At 45.9% G+C, this 13,816-nt stretch overlaps 1 protein-coding gene across 1 annotated transcript in view; it reads right to left on the bottom strand.

The window, feature by feature from the left end:
* Positions 1 to 12,286, bottom strand: part of IGFBP7 (insulin like growth factor binding protein 7) — a 67,432-nt gene extending 55,146 nt beyond the window's left edge. Inside the window, exon 1 of the mRNA XM_014857837.3 lies at positions 11,710 to 12,286. Within this exon, the coding sequence (XP_014713323.3) occupies positions 11,710 to 12,184 (475 nt within the window). The 5' untranslated portion in view covers positions 12,185 to 12,286. The remainder of the gene's footprint in view (positions 1 to 11,709) is intronic.
* Positions 12,287 to 13,816: the final 1,530 nt, after the last annotated feature.

Raw genomic sequence — 13,816 nt, 5'->3', positions numbered from 1 at the left:
CCCTCTGACTCCAAAATGTCCTCTATACCTAAAAGGTGCTGTTAGAAAATAACACGTGTGACACTGAGCGAGAAGATGGAAATATTCCAAGCTATAAAGCAAAGCAAAGCATATCCTCTGGGCAGCATCCTAGGTGGCTCCCATTTGACTGTCTGCATTTGGACTGTGGGATCTTTCAGAGATGGAACAGGACTCCCTGTCCGGCATCCTTGAAGGGCAAGAAGAAGAGCCAGATGGAAGTTTCCAGGGATTTGTTTATAAGAACATTATTTTGCCATTTTGTTTGCAGAGATCTAAACACAGATTTCAGATCTAACCTGGAGATACATGAGGCAGTTTTATGTCTAGATTGGTCAAAGTTAAGACACCAACATGTCACAGTCAAGGCACTTATAAAGAAAGCTATACCAGGTTCCATAACGCTAATAATAATAAAAATTGAATGGATCAGCATTTAATGAGACTTTCCACATGCTGGGTACCAATGCCTTGCATGTGTTATCTTACTTAACTTCCCAACAACCCTAAGTGGCAGATATGATTAATACACCCATATTGCAGGTAAGAAAACTATGATTAAAGCAGGTTAGGGTCACACAAGTAGTTAAGTGGCAAAGGGGGATTTGACCCAGGTGGTCTGACTCCAAAGTTCAGATCCTTAACCACTCTGCTGTATTTCCTCACATCTACCAGCAAAGCATTGGCTGCTGGGTGACCCAGCACAGTCACAAGAGTTGAAGACAACTGGTAGGGTAAGGCCTGGCATCAGCCCTGGAGATCTGACAAACCCATGGGCACCATGGGTTGTGGCTGTCTCCCCCACCCCCTGGACTGGACCTTAGAGGGATGATAGGTTTTGGGCTGTTGCATGGAGTCGACCAGGATCCCAAGACATCTGAAAAAACTTCATCCCAAAGGAGCATCAAGAGAAGAAGGGCCAGTCATGTCCCCTGGATTACGCGGACTGAGCTGGCTGCCTTTCAGAAGTGGCATGCCAGTTTTTGCTTATTCTCTTATGGGGGAATGCCAGAGGTGGCTCATGAGTCTGGGGATGGAGTTAGGGGGAGTGGATAGAGCAGAGCTGACCATTTATAAAGTCGCTGGCCAAACTCTGTAACTAAGAAAAGGTTGGGGAGTAAAGAAGGAAAACCACATTTCTTTGCACTTAGACAGGAAAAAGGTGCAGCGTGCAATGATGGGCCAGGCAGAGAGGGTGAAAAGAAAGAGGCCCCAGATGACAGTACATCAGGAGGTAGGAATAGGTGGTGGCTAGCTTTCCCACATCACAAGTGGGTCCAAACAAGCTGCCCCTGCCCTGACAGTTATCATGTTGTGAACCAAAGGCTCTGTGGTGCCGAAAGAGCCAAGCTGGATCAGCTTCTCCCTCCTGCCCCGGAGCTCTGATCTGAGACGCACCTGAGCAGAGAGGGCCTCTGGCTCTGAAGCCCTGGCCTGTCAAAACTCGGGCAGCATCTTGATCTCTGCTCCAGCCTGCCCTCTCCAGCTGGGCTGAGCATCTCTAATAAGCAGCCTCGCCACAGGGATGCTCTCGCTTCGCCGTCTCTAACTCAGAGCAGCACTGCTGCTTAAGCATTTCATTCTCCATCACATGCTCTGTGGCCTCCTGTGGGGGGTCCTTTGGAAGCCAGGGTTGCAGTGTAATTGCTGCAGCTGCTATTGAAATTCACTTTTGGATTTCTGTTTCCTGAGCAGAAAGTTCTGAAAGCTCCCCCGGAGAAGGAGCAGGCTTTGCATCCTGCAGGCTCTGGCTACCCAGACAAATTCCTAAAGCCTCATTTCTGTGTGGTCTCCTTCAAAACCTTCCGAATGTTCCAGTGATCTATTCCTTGATAAATTTTTCTCCCTTGCTTGGGGTCAGGCCAGAAGAGAGCAGAACAGATGTTAAATCTAAAACTTTCCCATTTCAGCCACTTGACCGCTGGCCCACTAATCTGCCATGATGTAAATGAAATGCCTATGTACCTTTCTCACTCAGGGAAAGACAAGCCTCTGAAAAAGCTGGAGACGTCCCTTCTTCAAGGAAAACAACATGAAAGAACGGCGCGATGGGAGTCAGCTGCCATTTCTGCCTGTTAGACTATTAAACTGCTCTTTTTTTCCCCCTCTCAGAAAGTCAAAACAGATTATGCTTAATAGAGTTCTCAAACCCCTAAATAGATTTTCCTTCTTCTGCAAGTTGTCACCTGACTGACAAAAATATGCTTCAATGCCTAAAATGCAAATTCCCTCAAGAGAGGAACTCTATGAGGAAACACAGCTTAGACGTGGAGTAAATATTATTATCCCAGCTGGGAAAATGGATGGCAGAGCGGTGCTGGGGGCAGGGCTCAGCACGCACGGCTACAGCCTCAGGAGAAAGCGAACACTTGAGTGTGTTGATGGTATCTTAGTGATTTTTCTCCTTTTCTACCCTCCTTGGAGTTACCAGAAAGGCCTGGCACATGCTCCAACACCACACACAGCCAGTATGCCCCGAGAGGTGCTACTTGGGAAAATATTCATGCCAGCTCTCCTCAGCACACTGGACCTTCAGGAGCCTCTTGGTTGCAAACGAGTAGACTGGCTCTCAGATTTCTAATCTGGCCTTGGAAGGACTGACACTAGACTGGGCTCAGGGATCTGCTATGAAGAAAATCACGCCAACGCAAGGCCCCTCAGAGACCTTCATTCATTTAAGAAATGCCATCTCTCACTGCACACATTATGTCATTCATTGTAAGTCACACCACATTACCACAAAAAGCCAACTGAACTACGACACAAACTTTGTTATCTCATAGAATTTCTATTTTATGCTAATTGAAAGAGATCTTTTAGAGCTATTTAGACAGGAATTTATCATATATCCCCCATGTCAATTCATCAAAAAGAAAATAGAAGCCAAATAGATTGATTAAGGTATTCCTAAAACTTTTTCACATCCGAGAGTTTGACTTTTGTGAATCACTCCTGTTTTAAACTGTTTTTGTTGAGATTAACAGAAGAGAAAGAAAGCACAGAGAGCCAATGCTGCTGGTCTACGTGCCACACTGTGAACAGCAAGGCTTTAGTAAGATACCCGGATTCACATACCAGAACTGCTATTTACTGGCTCTGTGATGCTGACCTTCAGTTCCCTTATTTGGAAACTGGGATAACTCCCTTTACCTTCCAAAGCTGTTGTGAGCAGCAGAGGAGGAAACATCCACAGAAGCCCTCAGTAGTGTGAAGTACCATAAAGTACCACACAAACCTCAGTTATCATTAACACACCCTTACAAGGCGTTATATTCAGTTCTTGCCCCGAAGAAGTTTACGGTCTAGTCAACAATTCTGTACATTTATTTGGTGCTGCACAGTTAAATAATGCTTTTATATCTGTTCTATAATTTGACCTTCATAATAATCCTGTAAAGCAGGTAGACTAAATTGTACTTTCATTTTTTATATACATTATCCTGAAGTATGGAGGGTGCTGCTTTTTTAGACTAGCAAACTCCACTTCAATACGTCAGCTTGTTCTTGGCCTTGTCAACACTCTTATTATAAGCAAGTAACTTCAGACCATATGAAAGAGGCTTTGTCAACACTGGGTTACTAGGTCTGTTTTACCTGGTCTGAACCTTTCTTACTTTCCAGACACAAAACTGCTCTGCAGCCCTGGCCTGCTTTGGGGCCCAGTTGATTTCCTGGACGACTACTCTCTGATAACCCACTGCTTGTAGGGGTATCGAGTAGGGTGGGGTTATTGCTAGCTTCAGCTGTTTCTAATTTTGCTCACTCTGCCTTCCTCTGTAGAATGGTAAAGTCAATTCAACAAAGTGGCTTCTTCAAAGGCACCAGATCATTCTGCCATTAATCCAACTTGGGATACAACAGAGTTCAACTATTTAACACCTCAATTTTAAATCAAAAACATTTTCTTCCCACATTATGAACCCTGGCTTTCTTCTTCTGACCTCTCCACTTTCTCTTGGAGACTTTGTGGGGGTGGTGGGGTGCTCGTCTTGCCTGACCTGGAAAATCCACACAGAACAGGTCTGGGAAAGCTTTCTCTGGATACTTCCCGTCCCTCCCACCCCCCACCCCATCTCATAAAGAGCAAAGAACTCACTGGGAAATCTTTAAAGACTTTTTAAAAAAATTTTTCCTTTTTCTCCCCAAAGCCCCCCAGTACATAGCTGTATATTTTTAGTTGTGGGTCCTTCTAGTTGTGGCATGTGGGATGCCACCTCAGCATGGCCTGATGAGTGGTGCCATGTCGGCGACCAGGATCCGAACCAGGGAAACCCTGGGCTGCGGAAGCGGAGCACGTGAACTTAACCACGTGGCCACAGGGCTGGCTACCAGGTAATCTTTAAAATTGCCTAAAATAAGCAGACTCGTTCATTTATATATTCCTAAATTTCCTTCCATCTCAAAGCTTTCTAACAGTGCCACCCCTGAATCTAAATCACAAAAAACGTTACATTCACACGCCTTGGCTTAAAAGTTCTTTGACAATAGTTCAGGGTTCCTCTTTTAACAGTTGCTAAAAACAAGATGTTATTTGTCTTAGAATTAAAAACACAGATGAGGTCAGCTCATTTGCGGGGTAGCCTGAGGTAAAGGAAGCTCCATAGTCTTATCCACTGTGGGGAGGAATTTAGAATGAGAGAAGGCTGGCTGGCCTTGGACTCTATCCAAGGGTGTTTTGTCGCTAAACTACCCCAAAGAGAGCCTTATAAGGCAGTTTCTTCTAGAAGGCAAGTCTCCGGTAAACCCCAAGGGCAGGCTCTGGGGACAGGATGCAAATCATATTTAAGGATGACAATAAATGCCGGCTCAGCTTAATCATTCCATCTCATAGCTCCAGAGTGTAAAAGATCTTAAAAGTTACAACATCCTCTCCCAGCGGCTTCCCCTCCTCGCTTAGGATAAGCTATCTCTCTGCTCTCCAACAGAGAATCTGCAAAACAGAATTCTCCTGACTCCCACATGAGCATGTAACAGTATTCAAGGTTTTACCGGCAAGTTCTTCCTGGTGTGTAATCTAAACGTGCCTTGTCGTTGTTTAATTCGAGGCTTTTTAATTCTGTCCCCTGAAGAACTGTAGAACAGAGGTCAGGTGCCTTTCACTTACTAACTAATTCCCAAACTATGAAGAAACATTAACCTGTTCTTTGCATTACTTTCCTCCAAAAGAATCTTAAGTCCTTCAAGCCCCTTCTTCAAGGCTGCCTATTTTCTTTTCTAAAGCTTCTTCAGGTTTTAAAATCTGTCCTAAAACCCAGTGATACCCATTAAAACTGGGTAAAGTGATAAGAAAGAACCAGTGATTTACTTAACTTTCTATAAGTTTCTGTGGTCAAGAAGGGCAAAGGAGGCCAGAAAAATTTTAAAAGCATTTCTACTGGGCTGGAGTAAACTCTTCGGGATGGGAGTTTTTCTGTTTCTGATCTGAAAGTGGAGAGAGAGAGGAATGAAGATTAGAGGGGGGAGATCTTCCTGAAATTACAGCAAGTAGCTATAATTTGGGAGCAGGGCTGGCTAATGAGTGAGTGACATGAGGGTCCTTTCTGAGGAGTCATTTAATAAGAAAAAACACAGTACAGGCTTTTCACTCCTAAGTAACAAACAGCTTGCCGTGGCAGATTAGAAACTTGGACTTGACAATGCTTCTAAGATCTGAGAGAAAAACTAAAGGTCTCGTGAAGAAGAAGTCTAGGGATCTCTTGCCAGGATTACTGTAATAGCTTCCTAACGGGAGTCTCTGACTGCAGAGTTGCCACCTTCCAATCCATTCTCCTAAAGGCGGCCAACAGAGATTTTTTTTAAAGCACAGATTCAATGAATCATTCAATGGCTCCCACTGCTCTTGTGACAGCGTTTAAACTCCTTAACAGGCCACAAGGCCCTCCACCACTGGGCTCTGTTAAGTGTCCAGCTGTCATCTCTGCTCTCCCTCTCTATGACGTAGCCCCACAGAACCATGTGCTATTCCTTCTGCTCATAATGCTCTTCTCATCTTCCTTCTAACTCCATTCCAACCTCCATGCCAGCTCTTCTCTAGTCAGCTACGTCTCAACCCTGTGACGTCTCAGTCATGACATCACTCTTCCAGGAAGTCATTCCTGGCTCTTTCTTCACAAATCTGGGTTAAGGATCCCCCTTCCCTGGGCTCCCTGAATGTCTTCATGGTATGACATGTATCAACTGACTTGCATTGCCCCTGAGATAAACCAGACCATTAACAATTTCATGTAATGTTGGAACCCGGCTGGTTCAACTTCAAAGAAGTTCTACGATTCTGACACCAGTTACAGTGTGTGTTTTTTTTCCTACACCACCACTAATTCTCCAACACTAGCTAGGTGTCCTATAATTCAACTCAATTCTGATACTATTTACCTAAAGAAAGTGTCAGATCCCACAGGTTAAGGGCTCAATCCTACAAGACTGCCTTCTCCCCTCACTTCACCTGCCAACCACAAGTCCAGGTTAGCACCTGTGCTTTTTTTTTTAAGACTGGCACCTGAGCTAACATCTGTTGCCAATCTTTTTTTTCCCCCCTCCTTCTCCCCAAAACCCCCCAGTACATAGTTGTATATTCTAGTTGTAGGTCCTTCTGGTTGTGCTATGTGGGACGCCGCCTCACCGTGGCCTGATGAGCAATGCCATGTCTGTGCCCAGGACCCTTACCGAGAAACCCTGGGCCACCAAAGCGGAGTGCACGAACGTTACCACTCGGCCACGGGGCTGGCCCCTTGCCTGTGCTTGTGATAGGCTATAGGGTGGAGGTTCCCAAGACTCCCTCCTTGGGTTCAATTAATTTGCTAAAGCAGCTCACAAAACTCAAAGAAACATTTTACTTACTAGACTACCAGTTTATTATAAAAGAATATAACTCAGGAATGGCCAGATGGAAGAGATGCACAGGGCAAGGCATGGAGAAAGGGCACAGAGCTTTAGCATGCCACTCTCTCTAAATCTCCACGTGTTCACCAACCTGGAAGCTCTCCAAACTCAGTCCTTTGGGTTTTTACGGAGGCTTCATTACATCGGCATGATGGAAGAAATCATTGGCCATTGGTGATTGAACTGATTCTCCAGCCCCTCAATGGAGGTGGAAGAGTGGAACTTAAAGTTCAACCCTATAATCACACGGTTGGCTCCATCAACAATCAGCCCCCATTCTTCGGTGATCTAGGGGCTTTCCAAAAGTCGCCTCATCAATATAACAAAAGATCCCTTGATCGCTCTCAACACTTAGGAAATTCCAAGGGTTTTAGGACAGTGTGGCAGGAATGGGACTAAGATCAGATGGATATTTCTTATTATAAATTACAATATCACAAGTTCACAAATTCACTGAAGGATAGGAATAGAACAGATGCATTTAAATGACACATTATCAACCAAAAAATGAGCTTAAAATGAGCTTCTCAAAGAACAAATGTTTAAAATCCATCAAATAAAATGAGTGTCTGAAAATCAAAGTCTTTTTTGAAGCTTTTTCCATTTACAGAACAGTTTTCGTTGCTCTGAATCTAATTCTAACCAGCATGGGGATGTAGAAAAGGTGGGGTTTGGTGGGGGGGAGTGACCACCTAATGTGACAGTTCAGGATGGCCGAGGACAGGAAGGTGAGTCACTGACAGAAGTATTCCCTGGCCTAGTTTCCAGGAAGGCAGAAGATGCAATGAGAAGAGGGAGAGGACAGGCTCCTAGGAGGGTCCATGGCCTGCATTTCCATATTGGAAGGGACTTTCTTAAGAGGATTCCTTTGTTTTATCAAGTAGCCACCACGTTTCTAAAGAATTACAAGATAGATGTCCTCTTTTAGGATGCTCCCAGTCTTGCAGGGAAGACAGACATTCAAAGGGCCCTTTGGAGGCAGCATAGAGGGGCTATACTAACTAGGAGAGCTTGTTCTCCCCTCAGAGCCTGCGGCATTGCCGCTCCGTTGGCTGAAATCCTCACACGGGTCCTTTGCAAGGCTCGGCCCTTCCTACTCAATCCTGCTCTTCCATCCGTAGTCTCTATCCTATTTCCCTGTTGAACATTCTTCGTAGCTCATACCATTATGCGAAAACATCTTTTACTTGTTTCTGTCTAAAGCTTACAGTAAACTCCAGCAGAGAGAGACTGTGTCTATCTTATTCAAGGGAGCTTATCCTGAGACTAGAAGAGGGCCTGGAAAATTCATGTATTCATTCATTCACTCAACACATGTAATGAGCTAATAATCTTAAATCTTGGAACTGTCATGAATTTAGCGCCCTTAGATCTTACTGAAGTCCCTGAAGTCATGAGTAACTGGAAGAGGGGATTTGACAATTCACTTTAATAAAGTCACACAGTTGGAAGAGAACGTAGTGCATCTTTATTTCTATTCCTGGTGCAGACACTGATCTGTGCCCTTGGGATAGATCAGGAAGCAAAAATTCCCTTCCCTCATGGAGCTTACTTCCAAGTTGAATAATGACAACATTGAATCTTCACAACTCTATGAGACAGGTATGATCATAATCCTTATACTGTATGACAGGTGAGGAAACCCAGGCCCAGAGAGGTCAAGTAATTTGCTCAAGGCCAAGTAAGTGGCCAGGTTACATTCACACCCAGGGAGTCTGGCTGTACTACATGGTGTCTTTACCATTCTGCTAGAATGCTTCTTGCTTACATATATACAGTACATGTGCAATAAATATGTGTTGAAAAAATGGTTTGAAGCCTACACAGAGCTGAAGAAGAACAAGGACATCATTACGTGGGGGTGAGGAGGAGAGAGTCAAGGAGTTCACAGAGAAAGTGACCCAGGCTGATCCTTGAAGGCTAAGAGTTCAAAGGGTGGAAAGATAAGTGAGAGTGTGATTGCAAACAATAGCAAATAGTAAACAATTATTGTGACTGGAGTAAAAAGTGGTTTAGAGGGAAGAAGCCAAAATAATACAGTTATTATAAAGAATATATGCCCTGCTGGGTAGTTTGAACTTGGTCCTAAAGGTATTAACAAGGGAGACCCTTAGGAATAAATTCTGATTCCTCAAGTAAAAATTAATTCTGAGGGAGAAAAGGGGATGGTACCCAAAGGGACCCAGGTGGCTGAAATAGGATTGCCAAGGAGATCAGATTTAAAGGACCATGGATCAAAGCTGTAACCAAGAATCGAAATAAAGATGCACTACGTTCTCTTCCAACTGTGTGACTTTACTAGGCATCTCAGCTTCTCTGTATTAACTTTTTATTAAAGTGAATTGTCAAATCCCCTCTTCCAGTTACTCATGACTTCAGGGACTTCAGTAAGATCTAATGGCACTAAATTCATGACAGTTCCAGGATTTAAGATTATTAGCTCATTACCTTTCAGATTGATTTTCGAGAAGACAGCTTTACCTCCTACCACAGGGGTACAGAAAACAAGCAGACCAAGATATCCCCCCAGAAGGTGGGCAAGTGGTGATCTCAGAAAAGAAGGGAAAGGTTGGGAGCATCTCCAGGCCTCCAGGGAAAGGGCTCTGGGAGTGAGTTGGCAACTTGTATGGATACCTTCTTAATCAGCAAGACCAGATCTGTTTTGTGCATCCCTGGCTGTACAGCATCTAGTACAGGGCTAACTCACGCTAGATGCTCGATAAAGTATGTTAAATCAGACCAACAGAACAGAACACAGACTGAACCACACCATTGTGGCAGGGTCCTGGGCTAGCCCCTCCCTCTCAGTACTCGGAGAAACATAACTCAAGTTTTTTCTGCGGGTGGAAATGGCTGGAGGAAGCTAGAAAATGCATTTCCTATTCTTTGCAAAGCCCCAGTACTAAATGGTACAGAAGTAAATGGCACTCTGGGGTTTGCTTCTACAATTGTCAAAACACATCCAGGGGTCAGGAGAAATATATTAGGAGCTCTGGTTTTTGGCCCTATTTGTCTCTGCTGTGGAAAAGTACTCTGGTGGACCTCACATCCTTTTCTGCTCTCTCTGGCACTCTATAAATGGTCCCGGGCACTAGACTCTATATCTCTAAATTTAGGTTGGGAAGAAAAGGCCAACTTATGTCAAGGCCTCCAGTTTTAGATGCTATTTCTCTTTATATTTTCCCAAACAGGAAGAAAAACCAGGTCCTTACCCTCATGGGGTTTACAGTCTGGAGAGATGCCGAGGAGGTGAGTGTACGTGGTAATGAGGTTATACACTAGTTCTATATGACTATCAGTCTCAATAGGTTCTTACCGCAGTGTGTATTTAGAAATTTAAATAGCAGGAGAGAAAAGGGATAAAACTAGCTACGAGTTAAAATTGACAACAATATTTAATCACCAAGCTAAGCTTCTGCTCTGATAAGGCAAGTACCAGCAATCTGTGGGGAAAAGTTTCCCTTGAAATGTTTATAAGAAAAGTCTCAATATTTGGAATGAATTCTTAAACTATGCACTCTTCTCTTTTCACAATATGGCTGATAAATTAGATCCAGAGTAACAAATGACTGTTTCTGTTGGAAAAGTATGTGGATTATTTTGGGTGGTGATTTTCTAAGTTCAAGGTGATGATAATATAAATAGTTAACAGTAAGTTCCACAATTTAAGGCTTTCAATAGTGAACTCTGAAATTAGCGACATACGACCTATTAGTTTATGGACCTCTGAGAAAAGCTCTAAAAAAAGAATTATTTGGAAAGTCTGGAGAAAGTCCGAGCTGTGTTAAAGAAGCAACTGCTTCTGTCATTTCAGGAGAACTGCTTCCCTCCCTTTTTCTCCCTTGGCTGGAATCAGAAGAGGGACAGCCAAGGTTGCATTTCTAACTCTCCCTTGAAACTACTGCCTATGGAAAATGTTATTTCAGACGTTAGACTTAAAAGCTCTGCTTCTTTTTTCTTTTGCAAGTCTCTTTATTTTACTTTCCCCTTTCATTTATGGCAAGCTTGGACTTGTCTGGAATAAAATACACGATCAAACATAACCTCAAAGGCTTTCCTGCTGAATCGTGCATCCTGGGGACAAATTACGCAAAAAAGGAAGAAGAAAGAAAAACAACATGGTCGTCAGGCTCACAACATAAACTACATCAAAAAAATTCTTCAAAGAGTTTGCATTTTATTTTTCGCCCACAAATAATTAGCTAGTTAGAATACTGTTTGAGAATCTGTAATTTCCAGTAAATGAATTATTTTCCTTAATATTAAGGAACCGTGAAATCCAATTTTTAAAATTCTTACAACCTAGACAATTAAACGTGGGACAAACAGCTTCTCTCTGAACGTCCTTACTTTGTATTTCATCGTTAAACTCATTTCCCCCATGTCTGGATTTCACCTCTGTCTCTATACCCAAGCCAAGAAGGAATGACAAGAAAATGACATCTCTGGGTTCCCAAAAGAGTGGGTGCAGCTTTTATGAATTGAGTGTTCGCATAAGTTGGGTAAGCTTTTGGGACGTGGGATATCGGAAAATCTTTTCTATATATACACTCGCCCTGCAAGTCTTCACTTTCTTGGCGCACGCACCGAACTCTCAAAATAAAACCACCAAAAAAAAGAGAAGGGGAGGCGTCGTCCATCCCTCTCGGCATCCCGGCGGCTGCCAAGTCCTCCCTCCCATCTGTCTCCTGGGATGTCCACAGGGGGAGTCGCGGGGACCGGCGTGGGCGCCCTGTCGGGTCGGACCCGCGAGGGGGCGCCCGGCTCACGGGCCGAGCGGGGCGGGGGTGGAAGGAAAGCGCTCGTGCCCACCTTGCTCGCAGGTGCCCTTGCTGACCTGGGTGACGGCCTTCTCCCCGCGGCTCTCGGCCCGCAGGCTGGCAGCGCGCAGCTGGCACCCGCTGGGGTAGGTGATGCCGTCGCTGCCGCACACCGGGTAGCGGCTCTTGCACACGCACACGCCGCTCACCCCCGGGCCGCCGGCTGCTGCCCCGGCTTTACCCTTCCGCCTCTTGCGGCTCTTCACGCACTCCATGCCCGGCGCGCAGTGCCCCCTGCCGGCGCCGCCGCCCCCGCACGGCTCGCCCTCGCCGCGGGCGCACACCGGGCAGCAGCCGCACGCGTCGCGCGTCTCGCCCAGCGGGCAGCCCCGCGGGGGCAGCGGCGGGCAGGCTGCCGGCTCGCACGGGCCGCAGGCGTCCGAAGAGGAGGAAGAGGAGAGGGGCAGCAGCAGGAGCAGCAGCCCGGCGGCGCCGAGGAGCAGGGCGCGCAGCTGCGACCGCTCCATGGCGGGGCGGCGGCGGCGGCGGGAGCGCGAGTGAGCCGGGGGCCGCCGGCCGGCGCCTTAAACGAGGCGCCCCGCCCGGCCGGGCCGCGGGAACCACACCCCGGGGCGGCGAGAGCGCGGCCGCCCCGCCCTCACCGCCCGGCCACCCGGCCGGTCCCGGGCGCTGCGCGCTCCTGCTGGCGGGCGCTCGGTGTGCCCGCGGGCTCCCGCCGCCTCGCGCTCAGCCCGGCCCTCCCGGCTCGGCCGCAGGGAGAGCGCGCCCTCACCCTCTCCTTCCTCTGCTTTCCCGGTCCAGACGTTCCTACGGCTTATCCAGAAGCACGACTTTGAGACCACTCCGTGTTTAATCCATTAAATCCTCCGTGGGCCTGGGAGACCTGAGTCCTGACTACTCTCAAGTTTGGGAAGCCCTTTTGAGAACAACTCGTTTTTAAAATCCCACATGGGGATTTTGTGTCCCCGTTGGCCACAGGCCTGGTGTGGTCTTGGGTGCCAAGCTAAAAGGACATATCGCTGCCAGCTACTCCTCTTTTTGGAAGCTCGTAACTGCCTCCTCCCCCTGTGCTTTCTTGTGCCAAGTCAAGTTTTAAGGACGACTACTGAATCCGTGGGAGAGCTGTGTCGCTGTCTTAAGTTCATGCTAAATTGTGTTGGACCTCTGTCAAACCTCGCCGGGGAACAGGGCACAGCTGCGGGTGCCCCCGACGCGCCTAAAGCACCCCCAATTTTCACCAGTAAATGACTGACCGTTTCTCCTCAGTCTTTCTGTACAGTGCTCTTCAAAATCAACTTAAAAGCATTTTTTCCCAAGAATATTGGTCCTTTAAATCCCTCCTGTGCATACATTTGTTTCCATTTTTACTGAGCGTACAACACTGCAAAGTGTATCATTCTGCATGTCACATTTTAGTTCTTTTGAGTTCCTTTTTCTTAGCATAAATCCAAGGATTTATGATTGCTAACTCAAAGTGTGCGGTTCACAGTGCAACCAGCAATATATAGATGTCACTCTCCCCAGAGTCTTCCTAGGATTATTGTTGTAAACTTTTTTGAAAATTAAATAACCACAAAATTCAGGGAGTGAAAAACCAAGCACCCTCCTATCCAGATAACCTAGCACTTCTTTTTGGCCTCTCTTAGCATATTCCAGAAAAGTGGCAGTTTTTTTTTTTAAAGATCATGTTGACATGATGATTGCTTGTAGAGCAATGAAAAGTCTATAGAGCAGAGTTTTCCTAAATTTTCTTGCCTTGTCCCATAGTAAGAGATACAGTTTACATGATACACTCATGTATACAGTATCCAGTCCCAAGTTGAAACAAATGCGGAGTACAATCTGATATTTCCTATTCTAGTTCAATTTTATGAATTCGCTGGTCAAGTTCCCCTAGGTTGGTTTCACAACTTATTATGACTCTCTGTGACAGTTTTCGGTTCCCCAGAGGCCAACCTGGAGACAAGGATTCCAGTGCAAGTAGTTTTTACCTGAGAGGCCACATCAGGACACACAGTTGCAAAGGGGGGCACAGGGAGTGAGCAGGAAGAGAAGAAAGTCAGTAAGGGTGCTTATGAAGTCAGCTCCCAGCTGGGTGGGATGTGCAGCCAGGCAAAGCCTTCAGGCTCTACAGATTT

This window comes from Equus asinus, chromosome 3, assembly GCF_041296235.1.
Source record: "Equus asinus isolate D_3611 breed Donkey chromosome 3, EquAss-T2T_v2, whole genome shotgun sequence".
Taxonomy (NCBI): domain Eukaryota; kingdom Metazoa; phylum Chordata; class Mammalia; order Perissodactyla; family Equidae; genus Equus; species Equus asinus.
Note: the sequence above shows the minus strand (reverse complement) of the source record. Positions and strands in the feature narration are given on the sequence as shown.